General features: G+C 49.9%; 1 protein-coding gene across 2 annotated transcripts in view; it reads right to left on the bottom strand.

Moving 5' to 3' along the window:
• Positions 1-286: 286 nt before the first annotated feature.
• The window catches only part of Blk (BLK proto-oncogene, Src family tyrosine kinase), a 48075-nt gene continuing 23331 nt past the window's right edge, over positions 287-25030 (bottom strand). The window contains exons 2-13 of one of the 2 annotated variants that reach the window (XM_013117245.3): positions 19330-19438; positions 17286-17337; positions 15682-15775; positions 14764-14862; positions 13544-13647; positions 8945-9091; positions 8473-8625; positions 7385-7564; positions 6298-6374; positions 3616-3766; positions 2279-2410; positions 287-1050 (exon numbers count right to left, since the gene is read on the bottom strand). In XM_013117245.3, coding sequence (XP_012972699.2) covers positions 845-1050; positions 2279-2410; positions 3616-3766; positions 6298-6374; positions 7385-7564; positions 8473-8625; positions 8945-9091; positions 13544-13647; positions 14764-14862; positions 15682-15775; positions 17286-17337; positions 19330-19437 — 1503 coding nt within the window. In that variant the 5' untranslated portion in view covers position 19438 and the 3' untranslated portion in view covers positions 287-844. The remainder of the gene's footprint in view (positions 1051-2278; positions 2411-3615; positions 3767-6297; positions 6375-7384; positions 7565-8472; positions 8626-8944; positions 9092-13543; positions 13648-14763; positions 14863-15681; positions 15776-17285; positions 17338-19329; positions 19439-25030) is intronic. The other variant, XM_040740704.1, reaches the window with a different exon arrangement.

Raw genomic sequence — 25030 nt, 5'->3', positions numbered from 1 at the left:
GCTGCCACTCTTGGGGGATTCCCCACCCCATCTCACGGTTTTCTCGCTGTTCTGGGGGAACTCAATGAGCCAGGAACTTGCTTCCATGGAGCCCAGGAGGTCCGGACACAGGGTTTGTGTGGTGAGATCGCCACCTTCTGGCCAGGAAAGGAATAGCCGCTTGTGCCCAGTGTCCTTAGCTGGGAGTTCGATTGGGGGAGGGGGTGGCGCTCAGGGTGCTTCCACCTCCTGTATACGCCCTGTGTGTCACATCTGATTCTGTCACCAGTAAAGACCTGGAAAAAGATAAGACTCTCGTGGCTTTATTATAGAAAAGTCTCAAAGTGTGGGGCACAGCCAGGCCTGGGCTACCTGGAGGATTGGTCCCTGGGTCTGGAGCAGACGGGGAGGCACTTGCTGGTGAGGCTCTGAAGGTCAGAGATGTAGGAGCTCTGGCTGCCTGCCACCAGACACCTCTGTGTTACGACAGCCTTACACTGTCCGTCACTAACAGTTCAGACTCAGCTCTCAGCACCCTCCCCGTCCCGAACACAATTGGAGGTAAGTTATAATACAATCCTTGCTTGTTTTACATTCAAGGAATAGTAGACACAGAGTAGCTAGGTCACTTTCCCAAAGACACACAGCCAGTGCAGTGCAGACCAAGGCTCTGCCCCGACAGTCCATGCCCTACTGTGAAGCCACCTTTGTCTCCTGGTTCCTTCATCTGAAAAGTAGACATGCTGTCCTACTCTGACTTTGCTGCCTGTCTGGTCTAGAAGAAGAGCCAGGTATGACCGTATTGACTCAAAGTAAGCATCTAGCAGGAGGCTCAGACAGGGACTCCCCGCAGAGCCATGTGTGACTAGGGCTGCAGCTCATACTGGCCCTCTGTGGCTGTGTAGAAGTCCTCCAGCACCGACTGCAGAAACTCGAAGGTGGGTCTCTCCTCTGGCCGGCCTCGCCAGCACTCAGTGATGATGTCATGGTACAACTCCGGTGGACATGTCTCTGGGCACGGCATACGATAGCCATGCTCTAGGCTGCGGATGACCTCAGGGTTGCTCATTCCTGCAGGAGGGTGGACAGGGTGCTTCAGAGCAGATGGTACCCCAGGGGGGCAGTCACTGGCCCTGGGGGCAGTAAACCAGCACTAGATGGGAGAGAGCAGGCTCTGATACACTATGGCCAGTCTAACTCTGGAAGGTCACATAGATGTTGGGGTTGCACCACTTTGTTTTTGTAGACAGGGTTTTCTCATATAGCCCAGGTTAGCCTTGAACTCAGGATCTATCTGTCTCAGCCTCCCAAGTGCTGGGATCACAAGCTTGAGCCATTATGTCCAGCTGTGGGGCCATCTAATTTCTTTTTCCTAATCTGTGTGTGTGAGTGAGAGCAGAAAATGGGCAGAGGGCAAACTTGCAATGTCAATCGTTGCTTTCATTCCTGTTTGAGACGGGGTCTCTTCATGTTATTTACCACTGCAAACTCCAGGCTAGGTGACCCTTGAGCTTCTGGGGCCTCTTCCATTTCCCCCCCATCTCACTGTATGAGTGCCAGGATTGCAGACCTGCTCTGCTGAGCCCAGCGCTACCCCTGGGTTCAGGGAAACCAGGATTAGGTCCTCCATGCTTGCCTAGCGCTTGCCTAGCAAGTGTTTTACACACACACACACACACACACACACGTGCGCACACGCACACACACACACACACACACACACACACACACACCTGAGCCATCTCTTCAGCCTTGGTGGCTGGAAAGATGTGGTGACCTATTTAAGGTTGACTTTTGCTTTCCACTGTTTGGGGAAGAGCTGGGAGGGAGCTGTGGGATTTCCAGTGATCATTTCAGCTTCTCCTGGGTGTGACCTAGGTAAATATTCACTGGAGGGGATGCTGTGGAAAACACCCATCCACAGCTGCTGCCTGGGCTCTCCTGACTTGGGCAGGAGTCTAGGCAGGTCCTCACCTCAGGACAGAGCTTTGGAGATCCCACCCTGAGGGCTGGGGGAAGCTGAAAATCTCGTCCTCAACCTACCAGCTGTCTCCTTGCATTTACTGTGCTTGCTCCTGGGGATCTATATGAGCTCTGTGGGAGGAAAGGATGAAGCCCCATGGTCCTGAGCAATGCTAGCAAGGAGACGGAAGCCCACAACCAAAATGCAGGTCTGGGCCTCGGTCCCTGTGACAGGACCCGGCCCTGACCAGTACATGGTACCTGGAGGCACTGAGCCTGGGGAGTTGCCATCAGGAGGTTCCAGAAGGGTGGTGAGAAATCCAGGCACAGTACCTACCTGGGTAGGGAACGCGCCCATATGTGATGATCTCCATCAGCAGGACTCCGAAGGACCATACATCAGCCTTGATGGTGAACACACCGAAGTGGATGGCCTCTGGGGCAGTCCACTTGATGGGGAACTTGGCCCCTGCCAGGAAAGGGCATTAGTTCCAGGGACGTCGGACTCTCCACCCTCATCCCACAGCAGCCCGGCTGTGTGGGATATTTGTACACTGTGTGTAAATGCATTGATTGCTGTGACTTGGTGTAATAGATGAACGGCCAATAGTTAGGCAGAAGGTACAGGTGCGACTTCCGGACAGAGAGAGGAAGCAGGAGGAAATAATCGAGGAGCAGAGGAGACACCAACAAGACATGGAGGGAGTTGGACATCCGGAATGAAAGAAGGGTAACAAGCTACATGGTAAAATGTGCGTTAATAAAAGCAGGTTAATGCAAGTTATAAGAGCTGGTGGGACAAGCCTAAGCTAAGGCTGAGCTTTCATAAGTTAATAAGTCTCTGTGTCATTATTTGTGAGTTGGCTGCCCAAAGAAAAATCTGATTACACCGGGCACCTTCCTATATTCCCCCTGGGGATCTTTCAGGATCTGGTTACACAAGGATATAGGAAGACACAGTTGCTTGCCACTATCCTAGGAATCTTTAAAACCAGTGTCAACCCTCTGGATTACCAACACATGCTTCCATCAGGTTTTGTTTTGTTTGGTTTGGTGTTTTGGACATAGGGTCTTGTGTATCCCAGGCTGGCTTCAAACTTGATAGTAGCCAAAGATAACCTTGAACTCCTGATTCTCCTACTGCCACCTTCTGAGAGCTGGGATTACAGCTATGCACCACCATGCCCTGTTTCTACCGTGCTGGACATGATACCAAGGGCTCTGTACATGCCGGGGCAGTATCCTGCTAACCAAGCTATGAGTGCAGCCCTGAGCATCTCCATCTGGGAGGGAAGGGTCCTTTCCTATCTCACATGGCCTTGTTTAGTGGCAGGGACCATGGCATGGGTGAGCCATTTTAACCGGTCTGTGCTTCTGTCAGTCCTTTCCTGGAAAGGAAAACCTGACACACAGATGCACCTCTGAGGGTCACTGGGGTCTCCAGGCCATTGTGAATGAAGACTCCCAAGGTGCTCCTGTGTCTGAGGTGCTTCTCTGCCTACCCCATCCCATCCAGGGAAAGAAGTGCTGAACTAGCCGGAAAAGGGCCAGCATTGCAGCATACACAAGGCCTTGGGTCTCTCTACTCATATCCAGCGCCCAGGAGCCGTTCAGGGGGCCAGGGATTTGAGAAAGTGAAAGGCCTTCCCGTGTGTCAGGGGAGAGTCTGCTCACCCTCTTGAGCAGTGTATTCACTGTCGATGATCCTGGCCAAGCCAAAGTCGGCGATTTTGCAGCACAAGGTCTCAGACACCAGGATGTTGGCTGCCCGCAGGTCACGGTGGATGGAATTCATACGCTCTATGTAAGCCATGCCTTCTGCAATCTGAGGGGACAGGCCACACGGTGAAAGGCAGCAAGGATACAGCCCAGCAACCTGCACGAGGGGCCAGCCTCTCATCCCCCAGGCGATGAGGGACAAGGCTGGATGGGGGGAGAGAAAGCACCCCTCTTCCCCATGAGACCCGCCCAGAGACCAGGGCAACAGAGAAGGTGTCATCAAACAGCTAGGCTGACATCCCCACCCCTGTCCTCCCTTTCCAGGCAATGTCTCCAAGGTTCTGCAGGCCAGGAATAGCAGAAGAAGCCTGGAGCTATGGGAGAGGGAGAAGAGGGGATGGGCAGTGTGTAGATCAGTGGACACTTCTCTCAGAGGAGCCAAGCATGCTTGGAGTCACTAATGTCCAAGAGGGTGTGTCACTTCCTTGGGAGCAGGTGTCACAGTTCTGACTTGGAACTTGACAAGTCATCTCTTGGACACAGAGTTTGGATCAGTGCTGGATGAGCTGATTGTGACAGAGGCCCTGAACCTGCACCTACCCCAGGTGAGCACTTGGGGGCAGGTAAAGAGTGGAATCCAGGAATGGAGGTTCTCATAGAGGAGCACCCTTGTCTGCCCCAGGCACCTGCACCCAGTCATTAAGGCTTTAGTTCTCACTGATGACGGACCAAGTGACCTCAGCTCTCATCCATTCCCGCAGGCTGCTGGCCTCAGAACGGATCCTCTTTGTCCAGGAACTCAGCTGCATACACTCACAACTTCTCTGCTACTGAGCCACACCCCAGCCCCCGGCCCACATCTTCCGTTTTCACATGCTTCATGCACGAGTCTCCTCGTTTACTCCCTTGGGAAGCCACTCAGTCAGTCAGTATGTATGTGCTGGCGTGAGGCCGTGAGGGCTGGGAAGCCAGAGACCAAGCAGCTTCTATCAAGTCAGCACTGGTGGTGCTCACATTGTTAACTAACCCTGATTGGTCGTTTAAAATAAAAACCACTTGAGCACAGAAGACAGTAGGCCAATCTGCTTCTGTGGAAAAGAAGTTACAGGAGAGGGGGAGCCAGGGTTCTCTGGTAGCCCTCTTCTCTGGTGTTTTGTACCCAAGGGCACTAAAAAGGCTCCTTTATCCGTTAATGAGCCCAGGAGCAGAGTCAATGACCCCTCTTGTCCAGGAAAGCCTTGGCAGACACGACCTCTGACAAGGGCGGGTCCTAGGCACTGAATGGGAATCTTCAGACAGGCAGAGTCCAGGGCAGTCTGCACAGAATAGACGGGGGGATGACTGGGTGCTGAACAGACACTGTCCTTGTGGAAGCAGAGCCACATGGAGAGGGCCATTTTTCCTCGGGGGCGTGGCTTTATGCAGTGGGGTTAAAAGAGAATGGGCAAGGAGAAACAAGGGAGAGGAATGACAGGCTGCCAAGCATGAAGTGCCTGCCTCAAAGCCAGTGCCAGGGTTCACTCTCTGCGCCCATCCTACCGGCTGCCTCAGTAGGTCTCTGCTACCCCAGTGGAAAAAAAAAGGCACCGTGACCTCAGTTCCTGAGTTTGATACCAGGTGCGGAAAACACGGGGCAGTGTAGGAAGTCAGAGTGGGCAAGCGGGCATGTGGGTTAAAGCATGGGCAAGAAGGCTCCCTTCACAGCTCCGTATGTGTTGACAGTGTGTCGCACGGGCTGACCACAGACCACAGCCTTCTTGCTGAGAGCTCCAGTTTTAACTGCGGCACTCGGAGCCACCAGATGTGTCTTCCTGCCAGTTAGACCCCCCAGCTAGAATCCCCAGGGGAGGAAGATACTGCCCCCATCTTGATTCTGCCCTCACCTACGGAAGCTGAAGAGTTCTATACAAGAACCCAGAGGGAACCAAAGACCAGGACAGCTGAGGTCTGGAATTCCCTGCTCTCTCTCTCTCTCTCTCTCTCTCTCTCTCTCTCTCTCTCTCTCTCTCTCTCTCTCTCTCTCTCTCTCTCTCTCTCTGTGTGTGTGTGTAGTCAGTTATGTCTTTTGTACTCTGAGTGCCTCATGCCTGCCCATCAGGCTAGGGCCAGTTACAGGGCTGCATTAAGACTTATGGGCTCTGGGACAGGATGTATTGAGGGACAAAGTCATAGCAAAGCATATGTCCCTATTTACTAAACAGAATTCTTGCCTATTCCCTGGCTTTCCAACATCGCTTGCCATTTCTACCTTCCTAATATCCCATCATGGCTGCCCAGAATTGGAACTACATTTCCCAGACCACCTTGCAGCCAAGTAGTCATTGAGGCAAGTGGAGTGGGGAGGCAAGTATGTCCCTAGAAGGAAGAAGGTGGGATTTTATCCCATCCCCATCTTGCTAGCTAAGAAGAGACAGGGCTGGGTGGTAAAGCCAGCAAGCCACCTGGCATAGAAGACACCAGTGGGCAGAGCCTCTCATCGCCCACCTCTAGGTGCTTATACATTTAGTACTTCAGGGTCCTGTCCTTCACAACCCAGCCCACATCTGACCATCAGTCTCTCACCAGGGAATTCAGTGTAGTCAGAAAGCACAGAGGGTGTCATTGCTCCAGGCTGCCCCTGCTTCATAGCTCACCCACCTGGGCTGACATGTCAATCAGTCTGGGAAGGGACAATCTGTTACCTTCCTCCGTCTTCAGAAAATCCAGCAAGCATCCTAGGAAAAGAGAGACAGTAACTGCACAGTGACTAGACTCTGGCTCTGCTGTCCTGGTTTATGCAGCGTCTGCCTATGGCTGAAGAGCCTCATACTTCATGGAAACACTCTTCCCTAGACTTCCAAAAGTTAGTTCTCCATCAAGCTCAGGGGCTTGTCTGGAGTCTCTTGGATCAGCAGAGCTGGAGTTGAATGCCAGCTCTGGGCCCAAGGTCCTTTCCAAGCATGATGTCCCCACGTGCCTTCTTCCTTGATGGAGACTTCCCTGAGGGAAGCATTATCAAGAAGACACCAGAAGGGAGGGCTGGGGGCAGGTTAAAAAACGCGACTCCTCCCTGCCTGGTAGTTGGTCTTGAAAACTCAGCCTGGAGTCAGGCACCCAGAACAGTCTCTGATGCCGTCTCCCTTGGTGACAATTATTATAATAATATGGTCACAGAGGACCCACAGGAAGCAAGGTGATATCAGGGCCATAGGAGGGGCAAGATTCCTTAAGTAGAAGTCAGAGACAGGTCTGATCCCTGGCCAACTGTCCCCTGAGGAGACACTGCAGAGCTGCCAGGCCCCATCATCCTTGTCACCCCTACTGTGAAATGCTCACAGGCTTGCCCAAGTTCCCGTAGCTGGGAAGAGGTGGAGCTGGGTTATTAGATCCACTTTTAGATGCCCAGCTGACAGCTCTTCCTACTGTGCAAGGCTCTGTCCATCATACTGGTGACCACAGCATGACGTGTGTGCTGCAGAAACAAAACCAAGGCTCTCGAAACAGGGCCTGCTCTGGGCATGGAGAACACACTCCTGAAGCAAAACCCATGCTCTGGAAGGCTGAGCTTCCCCTCATCTGAGAACACAGCTCCGTGAAAATGATTCAACCTTGTTTCTCAGCCTCCCCTCTAAGATAAAGCTTACAGATTCCCCTAGAAACTCCCAGACCAGACAAACCCACCGCCATGTTCCACTGTTGTTTCCGCCCTCTAATCTCTGTCCTGCGGAGAGAGGGAGGGCCCCACCTCTGGCCATGTACTCAGTGACAATGTAGATGGGCTCTCTGGTGACCACAGCATAGAGACGGACCAGCCTCTCGTGCTGCAGGGTTTTCATCACATTGGCCTCGCCCAGGAAAGCTTCTGGAGACATAGTTCCCTCCTTCAGGGTCTTGACGGCCACCTTCACATTGTTTTTGTAATAACCTGATGGGGCAGGAGAATGAAGAAACCACCCAGACGTTGAGGAAAGACCTTCGCCACAGATTCAAGCCCTACTCTATGTGGGTCCAAGGTCCAAGCTGGGACATACAGTCCCTGAGCACACGTCTTGTGTAAGACGCCAGTCTGTCTGTGCAAAACCCACGATGGATCCTCAGAGGCTGTGGTCAGATTCATGCAGTCTGAGGGACTCGGACGACACCCACCAAAGGGTATAAAGCAATGGCTGGGCCTTGCTCTACCCAGGGTACTGAGTCTTTTGAGGGCCAGGTCTGTAGCTCCCACTAGAGGTGCCTCAGTTCTGGGTGGGAGACTTGGAGGCATCAGAATGGGACTTTGAAGTTGTGCCCTGGAGACATGGGCCAGGGCAGAATAAGACAAAGAGTCTGTGCTATGCTGGGACACTGATGTAAGTAAGCAGCCATGCGCAGCAATTACGATGGAATGGAGTGGGCACGGGGGCCTGAGCTACCACAGTCACACACCAGCAAGGGTGGCTTCTGCACAGACCCTGGAGCGCCTGCCTCCTGGCTCTTGGCTCCCAGTGTCTGATGGATGGCTTCTGTCTGGAGAGTTGGAGTAAAGAAGACCCAGCAAAATGGTCGAGTACACGTAAGTCAGCCACAAAGTAGCATCCAGCTGAGAATGAATAGTAATTGTCTTCAAATTAGGGAGAGCTGGATTCAATTCTCTTCTACTACAAGGATAGAGCAACGATGTGAGTCCTTTGGCATCCGGGTCTTATTATCTGTAAAGGTCCACAGCTGTGCCTCTGTCCCTCAAGGCATCTCAGGGAAGGGGGTGTGCTGCCCACATGGCATTGTCCGCCTCCAAGGCCACTTCAGGCTCAGAACACAGAATAGAGAGAGGGAACCTGGGATACCACAACTCACCCATCCAGACTTCTCCAAACTGCCCAGACCCAAGCTTCCGGACCAGCTTGAGAGACTGTCTGGGAATTTCCCATTCATCTTGTGCCCAGGGATTCTTTGGGGCTGGGCTCACACAGGGTAGGGTCAACTTCTGGCACAAACCATCCCCTTTCTCTGTATCAGGGAAGAAAAGAGGAGCTAGAGGCCATCAGAGCAAACTTCCCTTAGGTACCACACTGTCTCCTCCCTCCCAATGTGGCTGGCAGGACATGGTATCTGGAACCCATACTCTCTGAGACTTCAGGTCCCTGCTACTTTTCAAGCAGCCCCATGTCAAGCATTAGGCCACTGACCTTGAATCATCAAGTCAAAACTTGGCAGTTCCTTAAGTCTGACTTGTTGGACCTCCACCCAACTGATTCATATGGTTTGGGATCATACAATAGAGAACCCAAGAGTTCCTCCGGGACCCTCCTGCCCCAAAACCTCTTACTGGAATAGTGCTGCACCAGGGCCTGGAGGGTGGGGAAGGTGATCCGAGGGGAGATGTAACAGCCGCCGTCATCTAGTGAGCGGATCTTATAGTGCTTGACCATTTCCCCCTGGGTGGTGACATCCTTCACTGACAGGGAAAAGGCACCTAGAGGGTTAATAGACGCGTGAGAAGTGAGGCAGGAATGTAAGCCCAGGACTGGGGGGGGGTCCTGTGATCTGAAAAAGGCACCTCCAATTCAACAAGAATTTCCTTTCCTTTTGTCTTTACTCTCCTATAACACACCCTATTGGCTGTCTGACCCAGACTTCCCCTCAAGTCCCCAAACTGCCAGGGAACGAGGAACTCTGGGGAAGACAGGACCATTTCTCAACTGTACATGGGCCTTCCGCTGAGGTGCCTTAGGTACTGAGAAATGGAGGGTTGCTAGGGGCTTGGAGTTTTAATATCTTTGACTTGAGGGCTGATGACTCCTTCCCCAGAGAAATGGCCAGTCAGGGCCTCCAGTTCCATGCCCTTCCCAGAAGCATAGCAAGCTATTCCCCAGAGGTCTTTCCAAATTAGCGCTGTCTTTTATAGTCCATGTTGACTTTTTTTTTTTTTTTTTTTTTGGTCTTTCCAGACAGGGTTTCTCTGTGGCTTTGGAGACTGTCCTGGAACTAGCTCTTGTGGACCAGGCTGGTCTTGAACTCACAGAGATCCACCTGCATCTGCCTCCCGAGTGCTGGGATTAAAGTCGTGGGCCACCACTGCCTGGCCTATGTTGACATTTTTTGTATAGACAAAGAACAGGTGGCCAGGGGTCAGTACACAAGAAGAGAGAATCTTCAGCTAAGAAACTTTTTCCTTGAGCCTTTATAAAATTCCTTGTCCTGTGGCTGCCGCCGAATCTCCCACTTTCAAACTCTTTATTCAGAGGTGGGGACAATGAATGGACGTCACTTGAACAGTTATCAGCAGGCTTGGGAGTGCAGGGGCACCCCGCCCTCCCTGTGTATACACCTTTGGGAAGCAGTCCCACCTTCCACCACAAGGGGTCAGGCCTGGACACCTCTCTGCACGAGGACCTAGATATTGTGCAGGGCTGATTGTTTTGGGTACTTTTCTGTCTCAAGCCCCTTCCCTGCTTGGGTCTTCCTTGGCCATTGTGTCCCTCACAGCCTACTTGTGACAGAAAGCCAAGAGGCTGCACTCCTATCCAACACACCCTGAGGTTGCCACAGCCCTTGCCCCTGGACCTTAGCCCTCCATCGGATACTGCAGACTTCCCCGCTCCATCTGGCTCGTGACAACCATGCCTCAGTCTCTAAGGCTCCAGAGCAGGCACTATTGAGTTCATTGTCTTCACACCAGCACAGTGAGGTCAAGAGCTTTTCTCACCGGGATGCTGCACCTGTGTGGGCACCTGGCTCTACGCTGCAGTATTCCTTTCTTTTCCTTCACTAGATGCAGCTTCTGAAGCTTGACGTCCTCCAAGGTCCTGCCTACCTTATGGTCCTGCCTACCTTATGACAACAAGATATTCTTAAAGAGCACCCCAATACTGTCAGCTCCATGTCCATGGGACCACCTGCCTTTGGGAATGTCTGGACTGCCTGGGGCATATGGAGAAGTATGGGTTTGTTTTTGTTTTTTTCCAAAGCAGGGTTTCTCTGTGTTTCCCTGGCTGTCCTGAAAATCACTCTATAGACCAGGCTGGCCTCGAGCTCAGAGCTCCATCTGCCTCTGCATGCTGGGATTAAAGGTATGCACCATTACACCTGACTTAGAATGGGTGCTTAAACATTTATTTTTATTGTATGTATATGAGTGTTTTGCCTTCTTGTATATTTGTGTACCAGGTGTGTGCAGGGCTCAGAGACCAGAAGAAGGTGTCAAATTTCCTGGGATTGGAGTTACAGACAGTTGTAAACTGCCACGTGGATGCTGGGAATTGAACCTGGTCCTCTGGAAGAGCAGCCAGTGCTCTTAACCACTGAGCTATCTCTGTAGCCCCACCGTTTCTTTTAAGACGTATTATTTCTATTCTTTTGACAGTTTTGACATTGTATAATGAGTCATAGTCATTTTCCCTCACCGCCACCCTCTCTCGTCTCTTACCCTCCCCCACAGAACCCTTTCCTTATAGACTCCTTAACGCTGAATACTCCATCTACCTTCAGCAAGACATTAGTGGGTCCTCACATAGAAACCAGATGCGTGAGAAGCTGAGGGGCATCCCAAGGGTCACACAGGACTCTGAGGCAGCTTCTTGCTTGGTTTGCAAATGAAGGCTGTGGCTTTGCAATGCAGGGTGGGATTCTGCTTCGGAATTATAAGGAGCATGGGTTTGCACCTGGAGCATCCCATGGTGCTGAATGAAAAACAGCTGTAGAAGGCTAATGGGGAACTAAAGCTTAAAGGAAAAGAAGGACTCCAGGTTGGAATTGACATGTGAAGCAACCTTGTTTCTAATTTAAATTTAAATTTAAAAATAAATAAAGAAAGAAAGGAAGAAAGAAAGAAAGAAAGAAAGAAAAAAAGGAAGGACTCCAGGCAAGCCAACCACCTCTCAGGGAAGAGGCCAGTGGAGGAGTGAGGGGCTCTTCTACATCTAGAATGTTCTGCCTTCTGGCTGTGGTTGCATGAGGGTTTTCTTAATTGCTCTGCATAATTTATAATCACTCACAGTTTTTGCATGCATTGTATATGCTTCCTATTTTATAATAAGAAGGGTATTAAGGAGCTGGGGGTGTAGTTCAGTTGGTGTAGTTCAGAGGGCTGGACTAGTGCTTAAGGGCCTGAGTTTGAGTCCCAGAACAACAAAAACACGTGAGACTTCCTAGTCTCTAAAATAAAAGATATTAGAAAGCAATGTCAGTTGGATGTGGTGTCACATGCCTGTAATCCCAGCTCCCAGCAGAGGCAAGTGGAGCAATGTAAGGTTAAGGTCAGCCTGTTCTACATGGCATGACTGTCTAAAAGTGCAAGAAATAAACAAGGAGAGGGATGGGGAGAATATTATTTAGAAAATGGCAGGGAGGAGGGCAGAAGGAAAAACAGTGACCTGAGGCTGGTGGCAGCAACTTAATCAGTCAGGCAGATTTGAATCTCCGAGTCTTGGGTGTTGGCACTGATTTTGTTGTTGTTGTTGTTGTTTGTTTATTTTTCAAGACCAGGTTTCTTTGTGTAACAGTCCTGGCTGTCCTGGAATTCATTTTGTAGACCAGCTGGCCTCCAGCCCACAGAGATCCACCTGTCTGTTCTGAGTGCTGGGATTAAAGGTGTGCACCACCACACTTCTAATTCACCAGCCACTGCCTCATCTACATGGAGACACAGGTCACTTCCCAACCTCCCGAGACCTGCCAGCCTCTGCCCCAGATGCCGGCTAAAGATTTGCTGAGCTTCTTGACTCTTTTTTATTACTATTATTATTTAAATTAGAAACAAGCTTGTTTCACATGTCAATCCCAGCTCCCTCTCTCTCTCCTCCAACCCCCTCCAACCTCTCCAATCCCCCACCCAATCCCCACTCCACTCTCCAGGGAGGGTGAGACCCTTCATGAGGGATCTCCAATGTCTGTCATATCATCCAGGGCAGGACCTAGGCCCTCCCCCAAGGAAACCTTCTAGTAGGGCTTCTACACAGCTAATGTGTGCGCATGTCCATCTGACTGAGGATTTTACACATGCCTGTAAACTCTGTTTGCAACAAAGCTGTGGCTTTGCATTAGCACCAAAACCAAGAGGATTTGATAACAGCGACTGCATCTGAAGTCTGGAACCTTACACACCACATGTCTTCCTGGTACATATTCCACATAACCTAGCTCTGAGTATTGAAAATTCATCAGGATTCTGGGAGGCTCTTTCAGCCCTTCCGTCATTGGTGAAAGCTACTTCCCAGACAGGCTGTTTCAATCTTGCTCCTATGTGTCTTTCTGTTTCTCCTTGCCTAGGTTCTTCATACACACACACACACACACACACACACACACACACACACACACACACACACACACACACGCCCTATCCTTCTTCTGTGTCCCCCACACTGCTCTTGACCCCCAAGATCCAGTCCAGACCCCAAGTAACAGCACTGTGTTCCTGAGAAGGTTGTATCCTAAGCAGTTTGAATGCTATAGCAATCATATCATGAACTAGACAGCTTACAGACAATAAGCATTTATTTCTCACTGTTCTGGAAGCTAACAGCCTAAACTCAGCATGACTCTTTTTTTAATATTATTATTTTTTATTTATTTTACATACCAACCACAGTCTCTCCCCCTCCCCTCCTCCTTCTACCCCCCACCCCTTCTTGACTCTTTGTTCTGGGGACAGAGAGCTATAATGTACACTCTTTTCTCAGCCCCCCCCCCCCACTGCACTAGTTTATGACCTCGGTGGCTTAGGGCTTTCCGCTACCCCTGCCATCCAGGTCCCAGTGAGTCTTGGGGCCAGGGAACAGTGGGTATGGACAGCCTCAAGGCCAGCTCCCAGGCAGGAACACAGGACAGAAGCCATCAGGATCCCTGCCCACTCCGGACTGAGGCCTCAGGGAGGGCTTCCCAGGGTCACACACAGCACGTGGGGCGGTGAGGCCGTCGGACTCACCTTTATTGCTCTCACTCTCTCTGATGAGAAAGGCACCAGCCTTGTTCATCGGAGCCAGCAGCTGCCTCTCAGCATCCTTTCGGCTGATGGTCCTGAAGAACCATCTGGAAAGCAGAGGGAGTGGGTAAGCCTCAGAGTTAGTGACACCTCCCGTCCAAGTCAATCCTGAGGTGGTCCTCACATCTCCTTCAGTTAGATGCCCCCAAGTCCCCGCAACCCCATTCCATCCCACCTCCCATCAACTTCTAGACTCACGTTTCCCATGACTGAAAGGAGAACCTGGGCTAGGTAGCCTCTATTAGTGTCGGCCTACAAAACCACACCCAATGCACTGCCTTCCCCCTGCACCAGATGTTGCCATTTTCTTGCCATTTGAGTGAATAACGGTACTGCCAGAGGTTTTCTGGATTCCTTCCAAGTCCCCTCTCTTCAGCATGGGGCTTTTGACATTTGTGGTTGGATGTAGAATATTCCCTACAGGCTCCTATGTTTGAGTATGAAGTCCCAAGCTAATGGTGCCATTTGGGGAGGTAGTGGAACCTTTGGGATATGAGGTCTAATCGGAGGCCGTGGGGGCTGACACTTGTGGCAACAAGCCAGCTCAGCTTCCCTGCTGGAGAGTCAGCTTCTTCCTGGTCCACTGAGATGTGAGAGGTCCCCGGTTGAACATTCCTACCACCAAGAATTCTATTAAGACTTCCCCATCATGATGGACTGTACTCTCTCAAACCATGACAAAAGACATAACAGACACAGCATGGTTCTGGAGAAACCCAGGGCCCACAGTGTGTGGGAAGAGAAGGAGGCAAGAGTCACCACTAGGAAGGGGTGGGTGCCCATGTCTCTGCACCATGTGAGGGAGTAGGTGAGTGGCCCAGGTGGGCCTTCCTGGTGTGTGGAAGCGGGAGAGGAGGATGCTGAAGAAGCCTCTGGAGACCATCCCTGGAGGTGGTGGGAGTAGGACATAGAACCTTGCTATGGATTCTGGAGGGGACCAGATGCTGGGGACAATCTCATCCAGAGAAGCCAGGAAGCAGGTGGCTCTGCTTTCAGATGGGAAGACAGGCTCCCTTGGCATCCCTGAGAGTTAGAAGAGATCCAGAACCTCTGATTCCCAACCCCTCATCAACAGTCACTATTAACTCACTTCCTGACCCTGCCATCCTCAGAGTGGCTAGAGCTTCCCTGGCAACACGACTTGAAGTAATTTATCCACCTACTTTTCTACTTCCAGGGTCTCCACTGGGGCCACAAAGTTGCTGGGCACATAGCCTTCTCTTCCAGTGATGAGTGATCTGGCCAACCACCAGTCTCCAGCGCTGGTGGGAAGACAGGGAGACAGGAAAATGACAGAGACCCACCCAAGACGTTTTGGTCAGCTCCCAGTACCCCACAACAGATCCCATTCTGGTAGGAGACCAGATGGCAGAGATGTCTAGGCAGCCTGGTGATCAGGAGGAACTGTGTGGGTGTCCATCCACTATGTGGAGCATGTGACAGACAGACGGGGTCATGGTGCAGAGTAGGAAAGGAAAATTTGTCCATACAGTCGACTGACCCAAGGACCATGTCCTCTACTAAGCAGGCCCTGTCTCAAAGGATGGGACATGTACTAAATTTATGGAATGAGTTGGGACTAGCTAAGGAAACAAAACCCAGAGGATTGCTGACAAGGGAAGTGAAAACCTATGTAGGGTCAAAGGTCAGGGCACGTACCGGTTCAGCTCAAACCCACTACAAGACTTTAGGAACAAAATCAGACCTTGGGGTTCTGTGGTGTAGGCTTAAAGGGTGGAGAGAGGGAGAGGGGGAGGGGAGAACACAAGCAGACACTGGAGGGTGTCCCGAGAAAGAACACAGGAAATAAGCCCGACGGAGGAGAAGACTGGAAGCAGAAATGACCTGGCCAGAAAGCTGTCGGGGGTGGGGTGGGGGGGCAGTAGAGAGGGGCGTGGCAATAGAGAAGAGCCTAAGGGTGCCCCAGGGATGGGGTGGGTGAATGAGGGGCGTGGACGATGGGGAGGGGTCCTTTCCTGACAGGGGACTGTAGTCTACAGATTTATGGCATGGGTGAACGAGGGGCGTGGATGATGGGGAGGGGTCCTTTCCTGACAGGGGACCGTAGTCTACGGATTTACCTCTTCACAACCTGGAGCTTCTCTCCCTTTAACACCTGCAGGTCCCTGTCATTCACCGCCGCATAGTCAAACAGGGCCACCACAAAACGTTCCTCTGAAAAGAACAAGGAAAAGATGGCTACCACTGGGGTCTGCAACAGGGGTGGAGGTCTGGGGGATTGTGTGGTGCAAGCCTTCTTCCAACTCCTAAGATAAATAGTGACAGGAAAGCCACACGAGGCTACTCCTCGGACAATGAAGGAGGAATTCTCGGGAAGTGACACCCAGACACATGCCCACTCTATAGGCTGGCCCTCACGACCTAGCTCGTTTTCCTTTCAGACCTAAGGCCGGGACAAAGATTTGAGAGGACAGTTACATGGAAGCAGCGATTGGCAGCTCTCAGAGGGCTGTAGGACCAAGTCTGGGAGCCAGTAGCTAACTGATCCTGCATCCTCTGAAGCATCCCCTCAGCATCCTTCCCCAGCCTCTATCCCGGAAGTCATGTGACCACTCTTGCCCTGTCCTCTCCATGGTGTTTGTGCCCAGAGCTCCCCAGTGACTCTCAATCACCTGTCCTTCTTGGAGGACTGTTGACATGCTGGAGGTCCTGAAGCAGCTTGGGAACACGGTAGACCACATTTCAAATGGTCACTGTTTGGCACCAGGGATCCCTGAGTACCTGGCAGAATCTCTTGGAGACTTGTAGATTGCAGACGACCTAACATTGTCTTGGATGAGTGATATGGCCAGAGGCTGGGACCTTCCCTTGGTGAGAGGAGGTTTGGCATGGATTACAGTTATCCCTCCCCAGCCTCCATTCTAAAGATGAGACGCCCCCTGCTAGAAAGTGAAAGATCACCTATCTGATGGGAAACATGGTGTCCCTAGTCGGGTAAGGGATACCAGGTGGCAACACTGACCAGTTCCAGCACTTTGCCCATAAAGATAACAAGCTGATCTCTCCCAGGGCAGGAGAAGTGTGTTCCCCACTGTGGCATCTTCCCCTGTCCTGGAATACGGTGGTCGGTGTGCTGCATGCTCCATATTCCCAGGGAGTGAGTGAGTGAGCGAGCGAGCGAGCGAGTGAGTGGAGTGAGTGGAGTGAGTGAGTGAGTGAGTGAGTGAGTGAGTGAGTGAGTGAAGGGATGGCTGGTGTGATTGGGGGATTGGGGATGTTATGGAGGTCAGTTCCATGGAGGCCTTCAAAGCCAGAGTCACAACCCAAGAGGAGGCTTGCTCAGTATGTGACCACCATAGAGCAGAGTGGAGCCTGGGATGGAGGACTTCCAGCACGTGGTCAGAAGGTTCCCAGTGGAGACTGGACATAGGCGGAAAGAGGGAGGTAAGAAGTTGTCCTCCACATGGACCAGGCCTCTCTCTGAGAGGGAAGGACACAGCAGCAGTCCTGCTGCCCTTTTGAGTCTGGGAGCTAGAGTCTCCAAGTCAGGCCTCGACGGTGCCAAATCCACTCCTGTAACTCCTTCCTTTGCCTCCTTTGTAGCATGCAGAGTGTTTTCTAAGCTCCCAGCTTCCCCTGCTCCTCTCAAGTCCTATAAGGCCCAACTGCTCTGGTTCTAACACAAGACGTTTCCTGGAGAGAAGCTTCAGTGCCCCATTCTTACCTTGACCTGGGTGCTGCTTAGGAGACGGAGGAGCAAGGTGGTTGAAGACAACCTTGGGCAGAAGTACACTGAGTTAGTGAACCGTCTGTAGGGAAGGGAGACTAAAGGTGGCTAGATTACCTGTGGGGACCCACTCTGAGGAAGGCGGGTGGCCACCACACGGGGGGTACTTAGATAAATTCTGTATACACTATCAACTCCTTGGAGTACCGTCGTCACCCCCAGGCCACCTGCCATCCTTGCTTTGACCATGCACAGAGATGCTGCAGCTTCAAAGGGGAAAAAGCCCGGTCACCTTGGTTAAAATTCTGGCTCTACCATTAAAGAAGTTGCAGACAGGCATTTACTGGTAAAGAAAAGTATCCTAAAATTTTGTTTCCCTAGAACTCGTTCAATATTCACTGATGTCTATCCAAAGGGTAGACTCCTGAACATTTGTGCCAGGACACAACACAAGGATATGCCTAGTTTAATAATAGTTACACGTAGAGCATTTTTTCATTATGGGAATAGCCCTTACAACCCGTGGCAGAACAATGAAATGATGCGCTATTATCTACAAATATCACAAACACCGTGCTGGGCATGGACTTTATCCTCCTGAAATGGGAGCCAGAGTAAACTCTTCTTGAAGCTGCCCCAGTCACAGTGTTTTACTGTGGCAACAGAGATGTAGCTAAGGCAGGTACAATAAGACCAGATGCCTCACACTCCTGATGCTGTGACTTGGCTATGATGGACTGTAACCTTGAGCCATGAACTAAATGGTTGAAGAAAGGGCCTTGGGGCAGGAGCTCAGGAGAGACGATTCTAAGTGTCTCTGGCAAGTGGGATTGTAAGGGACTGTCATCTTTCTAAAGTTAGTGTGCATTACACAGCCTTTAAATGTTAGGGTCTGAGGCCGGGCGGTGGTGGCCCACGCCTTTAATCCCAGCACTCAGGAGGCAGAGGCAGGCAGATTTCTGTGAGTTAGAGGCCGGGCTGGACCGACAGCCTCCAAAACAATACAGAGAAACCCTGTCTCGTAAAACCAAAAAAAAAATTCCTGATAGTGAACTTGATGTCTATAACCATCCTGGAGCCTTCATCCAGTGACTGATGGAAGCAGAGGCAAACACCCACAGTTAAACACTGAACTGAACCCAAGGAACCCAACGACAGAGAGAGAGAGGAGTGAAGAGCAAATTGGCAAAGAATGGGCTGGCAAAACCAGCAGAGACAGCTGATCCGAACAGGGGAGAGCTCTTGGACCCCAGACCAACAGCTGGGAGGTCCCAGCATGGGACCGATCCAGACCCCCCTGAATGTGAGAGTCAATGAGGAGGCCTGGGCTACCTATGGGGTCCTGAGCAGCGGATCAGTGTTTATCCCTCGAATACTAACAGACATCGTGTGTCCATAGCACAAAGAGCGATGCTCTCTCAGCCTGGACTCTTAGGGAAGTGCCTGGACCCTACCCTGAATGAAATGATAGACTCTAGATATCCCCTATGCGGAAGGAATTGGCAATAGGGTGGGAGGATGGGGGGTATGGCGGGGGGGTTGCGGGAGGAGGAGAAGGAGAGGGAACTGGGATTGACATGTAAAACAAGTTATTTAAAATAAAAAATATATATAAAAAACAAAAAAAGTTAGGGTCTGGGTTTCTGCTGGTTAGTATGTCACTTCAGGGAAATAACCTGACCTGTCTAAAAGTTTGAAGTTGTCTATATTCATTCATTTATCCATCCATCCATCCATCCATCCATCCATCCATCCATCCATCCATCCAATAAACATCTTACTGTGTGCACTTGGACACAGCTAGCAGAGAGGCCAGGGTTCATCTATAAAAGAGAGCCAGCAGTCTCTGCTAGAATCTTGGTAATCCCCACAGTGACAGACAGGGCAGGACATCAGACCAGGCATGGTTCCAGTTGCCCCTAAACTAGTAGACTGTGACCCAGCAGGAAATGGAATTAAACAGCCATCTAGACACCAAAGGGGCTGGTTCAGGGAGTCCCGCATGCCTTAAACCCTCTCCTGGAAGGGGCTGATCACTTACCAGGGGTGGCAGGGGTGGGGGGGCCTTGCTCTGGGCCTGGGCCTTCACGGGGCTCCATCCTTTTCCCTTCTCATTGCCAACCTGCCTCTTGCTGCTCAGGAGCCCCATCCTATAGGAGAGTACATGTCAGACAGTAACAAGAGACCCCAAGCCCCTGGGTCCCTGCACCCAACCTTCTTTTGGTTAGAAATAGAGCGTGGGAGAAGAGGCTGAAAGAGCTAAGCTGGTATCCATCTTTTTCCCAGTGACCCAGAGAGGGAAAATGGCTGTTTAGGACACAGACATCACCTGGCATGGGTTCCAGTTTCTCAGGGACAGGGGCCTGGGCAGAGGAGTCATCTTGATCCCACAGGAGCCTGACCCCGTTGTCTGGCGGTCTGGGTTTTAGTCTTATTTTGCCAGTGGGTCACTATGTCACTGGGAAGTCCCTCTTCTTCCCTGGGCTCGTGGGCCCTCTGCCAGTGCTGGGATTTCATTTGAGCATGTCTAATAGGGTGCTCTGTAGCTGGGGTTTTCAGGTGAGACGCCAAATGCAGAGGACAGACTGACAGCTAGCATGGCAGGCACTGAAGTCCAACCATAGTTGCCCAGTGACATTGGAAATGTTGTGAGATTACGATCAACATTGTAGCAGATGTGGAAAAGATTCAAATCCAGACAGCAAAATAATACATAATGTTTTCTCTGTTATTTTGATTACTGATGGGGTAAGGATGCAGATTTAAAAAAAACTAGAAAACAGAGGTATAAAAAAACAGAAAATTTTAAGACTGTGTATGTGTGGCTGTTAATGCAAAGCAATGCCCAGAAGAAGATATTTCTAGAATGTTAATAGTGTTACTGCAGACAGTAGGGCTTCATATGACTTTTGTTTTCTCCCATATAATTTCCTATATTCCCTGAACACTTCAAAAGTAAGTATACACTCTTGAAGAAGAAAAGTTAAGAGAACATCTTAATAATTTGCCTAGCAACAGTAGTACTTAGGACCTGGGAAAGAACAGTATTTGAATAGACAGCAAGAGACTGGGTCTCAAGCCTTTCCTAGCCTCCCCATCTCCCAGGCTCAATGACAAGTCAGTGGGCAGCAGGTTCTAGAACCTTCTCTGCCCTTGGAGATCTGCCCCTGTTCAGATGAACTCATTGTTGCTTTCCTCCAGCTAGGCAGCCACCAAATCTGAACTTTCTGGGACAACTTAACCAGCAAAATTGAATATTTAAAGACCCTGACAGAAAGTTCAGCTCATAACCCATTACTTACATTCTATGAACAACTGACTTTCCAGGGCTTCAGGGAATTCACCGGTTCTCAATGAAGACTAACTACAAACTAGTCACTCAGAAGACTGTGTGACAACTTTCTTTGTGACTGCAGATTCAGGGTAGTTGGAGACAGGAAGTGTGTAAGTCCACCTGAGCAGAGGGAGCACATGTAACTCTGGTGTTATTGGTTTCATCCAGTAGACAATGGCCTCCCATCCAAGAAAAGATGGGAGGACGGTGTGAGTCTACGTGTGTGTGTGTGTGTGTGTGTGTGTGTGTGCTTTGTGGGTTACCCAAAAGAGAACAGGAGACTTTTGCTGCTTAGAAACATACTTGACCACCATGCAGACTCTCACAAGAGCCAGGAGGTCCCTGCTTGCCCCTGGGGAAGTGCTCAAAGCTCGAAACCCAGCCTCAGCCCAACGGGATGTGGCGAAGGCAGCAGTTAAAATCAGAGAGCAGACACCACTTATTTACACCTGTGGTGTGTGTCATGGTTGAAAAGCATTCGACAGGTCTAGTTTTGATATTTGTGATAGCACCGGGGGCCGGGCTGCAATAGTCCTTGCATCTGAAGCCAGAGATCTAGGGAGGCTTTAAGGCAACATGGAAGGTGGCATCTCTGACCTGAGACCAGCTCACACAGGAAACAAGTGGACAGGTAACCCACCAGGACAGTTCCAGTCCAGATCCCTGCCTTCTCCCCTGCAAGGGATGCCACCTGCCCACAAAGCTTTCAAGGCCACTGCTTTCTCCCCATTGTTCCAGCAACACTAGCCAGGGGTTGGGTGACCAGAGCTCAGGACAGCCTGTTTTTGTGAACATGGGCAAACCATTTCAATTCTTTGAGTCTGTCTCCTTGTCAGTGGGAAGGTATGAGTCCATTCCTAGCACCACAGACAAAGCCTTCTGAAGGAGGTGCCCTTGAATGTGGCTGAGAAAGTTGAATAATTGACCTCTCATCTGGGATGGGGTCCAAGAGCTCTCTTTCTGCAGAATTAAACCAAGTACAAAATTCTCAATTCCATCTTGTCCATTTGGCTTGTCTCTGCAATCCATTTCCCAGCTGGTCACAAATACATTTTAATTATGCTTTCCTGTGACAGTTGGGTATGTCTATTTGTGTAAAATAAGGGGAAAGGGTACCAAAAACATTGAAACAATTGTGGGAAGACTGTTGCCTGGGTAAGAGCAGTTGTCTGGACATCACTGGCTGCAGTCCCAGGGCGGTTGTGACTACTCAGTCACTCCCTGACTGCTCCTGTCTGGGCTCAGGGCGCAGATGATTGGGCAAGCTGATGCATAAAGGGCAGATATGTAGGTTTAAAATTAAAGGCCAACAACTTATACATCATTAACAAATGCTGTTGCCCAGTGCACCCTATTCTCCTGCCCCAGCTTTGACTAGTTGCATTTCATTGGTTCGTAAAATACAAGTCCTATAGAATGTTCTGTATTTTGGACTTTGCTTCCTTGTTATGGTTTGTAGCTCCCCTTCCTCCATGCACCACTTTCTGTCTTTCTTATACAAAACCACAGGCTCTGTTTGATTCAGAAGCATCTTTTCCTAGCAGGGATGTTCCCTAAGGGTGACGTATGCTATATAGGAGGAACACATTGTAATGATGCTAAGATGGATCAAAGTTCAGGTGGTCTGTCCCCAACAATGTTCTCACCAACATTTCATCCGATTTTTCGTTGATAGATTAAAAAAAAACTAGCACTCAGATTTCATCATGGGTTTCACGTCTGTTATTCAGGAGTTGAGAGAAGAAATGGCCAGAACATGGGAACCCCAGAAAGACTGCCAATCATAATCCTACCACAGGCAGGTATTTTCCCAAGGACATTTGAGGCAGAAATGTGTTCAGAAATGAAGATCTTTCATTAACTGGATTGTAGAGTGTATATCAGAACTATTTACGGGAACACAGTACAAGTTGTATGCAATACTTTTTAAAGACTGCTAACTGCTAATTTGTGACTAGCAAGATCGCTCAACAGTTAAGAGTGCTGGCTGCACCTTTCAGAGAACTGTGGGTCAATTCTCAGTACCTAAATAGCAGCTCACAACAACCTGTAACTTTAGTCCCAGGGGATCTGATTCCCTCACCTGTGGTGCACAGACATACCTGCAGGCAGGGCACAGACAAACAAACAAACAAATATTTATTTTTAGAGAGCTGAATACTTCAGCTAGTTCAAAGTCATTTCCCATCAAGGGATTAACCACATGCACCGGTTAATTTTATGTCAACTTGACACAAGCTAAAGTCATCCAAAATGAGGGAACTTCAATTCAGAAAATGCCTCCATAAGACCAGGCTGTAGGGGCTGGAGAGATGGCTCAGAGGTTAAGAGCACTGACTGCTCTTCCAGAGGTCTTGAGTTCAATTCCCAGCAACCACATGGTGGCTCACAACCATCTACAATTCAATCTGGTGTATATGTAATAAATAAATAAATCTTAAAAAAAAAGACCAGGCTGTAGGTAAGCCTGAAGGGCATTTTCTTATTTAGTGATTGATGGATGAGGGTCTAGTCCATTGTGTGTGGTGGTGCCACCTAAGGGTGGGTGATCTTGAGTTCTGTAAGAAAGTAGGCTGGGCAAGGCATGGGTTGCAAGCCAGTAAGCAGCCCCCTCCATGGTCTCTGCATCAGGTTCCTGCCCTGTCTGAGCTCCTGTCCTGACTTCCTTCAGTGATGAACAATGATGGGGAAGTATAAGTGGAACACACCCTTTCCTCCCCAGCTTGCTTTTCGGGCATGATGTTTCGTCACAGCAATAGGAACCCCAACTAAGACACTGTATCTGACCCTACTTAGCTCCCAGTAGTTTATTTTCCCAACATGCGCCATGGGCTTGACAGAAGCATGTGGCTGAGTGAGTGAGGACCTCTGGGGCGTGTGTGGCTCCGTGTAAAGGGACAGGCTTACACGTGACTGAGGCACAGTGAGGAGGAGGCACTCCTGTTGCCACTTCCATTTCATAACACCCAATCATTTCTGCGGTGGAAATCCTCCCACCCCCTACTGTAGTAAATCTGCTAGAGAAGGTTTTCTGATGATAAACAATTTGAGGGTTCCGAGCAGAGCTTCAGGAGGGAAGCTGACCTTCTCATGAGGCTGCCTGGAATACGAGACATTCCTGCGATGCATCACCTATGTGACACTCTGACATATTGTGTGATTATGCGAATAAATAAAATCCCTTTGTGTGAATCAAAATTCTTCTTGGAGGGAAATCACATGCAAATTTATGTTAAAAATCCCCCATGGGTGATCATGGGAACATGTTAGTGATCTGTTCTTGTGTCAACGTAGCTTCGCTCGTATCTTGCATTAGTCGCATAAGGGTCATAATCTACTCTTCAGTGTTTAGTTCTTTGTAACTTTTAACAATTCAATGAAATATTAACTCTCAAGCTCATCACTTCTTAATGGAGTTCATTCTTTGGCTGGCAAAGGATTCTGGAAACCGGTTTTGTGCACTAAGCAGTTGACCTGAGCCCCCCAACAGTTCTGCCTCAAAGGTGGGGGTGGGCTCCAGGATCTGCATTTTAAGATCAGTGATCAGACTCATGCTACTTCACACAGATGCTCTTACCTGCTTTCACTTCCGGAGTATGATTGTAACAGGGACCGGTAGTCCCATAACCCTTCCTTTGATTTTGCCACAAAAAATGCTAATTGTCCTCTTGTCTGTCAGTGAAATGCCTCTTTTCTGTGGCATCCATACACATATTTCTTACATGGCACTGTGCTTCCTGCGTAGTTTGTGGCTGGGGAAACAGTTTTCCTTTCTGTACTTGCTCGGACCTCTGTGGTACTTTCTGGCTTGCAGAATGTTTTCCCTCTTACTTCTCCTCTTACCCCTTCTCAGCTGCTGACCTTTCTCTGAAATCACCCTGAGAAGGACATTCTTGAAAACAGAAAGTAAATGACTGAAAAACAAGATAGATACTGATGGTATGGATGGAGTTTGAATTCGTGATCTGAAACAGAAATCAGGCGAAAGCTAATCTAGACGACCAGACAGGCAGCAAGGGTGTCTACACTCACCAGTCTGATTCAGCATCATCTAAGAGTCCTAGCAATCAGACAAGAAAGGAAAGGAAACAGCATAAGGTCAGAAAGGAAAAAATAAAGATTGTCTTCATTCATGAGCAACTTGGTTCTCTGCATAAAGAAATTCCTAAGAATAACCAAAAAATGTCAATGTCTGGAGAGATGGCTCAGTGGGTGAGAGCACTTACCAAGACAGTGCCAAGAGCACGGTGGAAGGAGAGGACCGACTCCTGCAAGTTGTCCTCTGCCCCCCACGTGAGTGCTATGGCCCTTGTGAGTGTGTGTGCACACGTGTGCACTTGTGCATGCACACATACTAAACAAATGTCAATAAACATAAATAAGTAAATGTGAAAGCCTAAAAAATCCC

Source organism: Mesocricetus auratus, unplaced genomic scaffold (genome assembly GCF_017639785.1).
Source record: "Mesocricetus auratus isolate SY011 unplaced genomic scaffold, BCM_Maur_2.0 Super-Scaffold_100707, whole genome shotgun sequence".
In the NCBI taxonomy this organism is placed as follows: Eukaryota; Metazoa; Chordata; class Mammalia; order Rodentia; family Cricetidae; genus Mesocricetus; species Mesocricetus auratus.
Note: the sequence above shows the minus strand (reverse complement) of the source record. Positions and strands in the feature narration are given on the sequence as shown.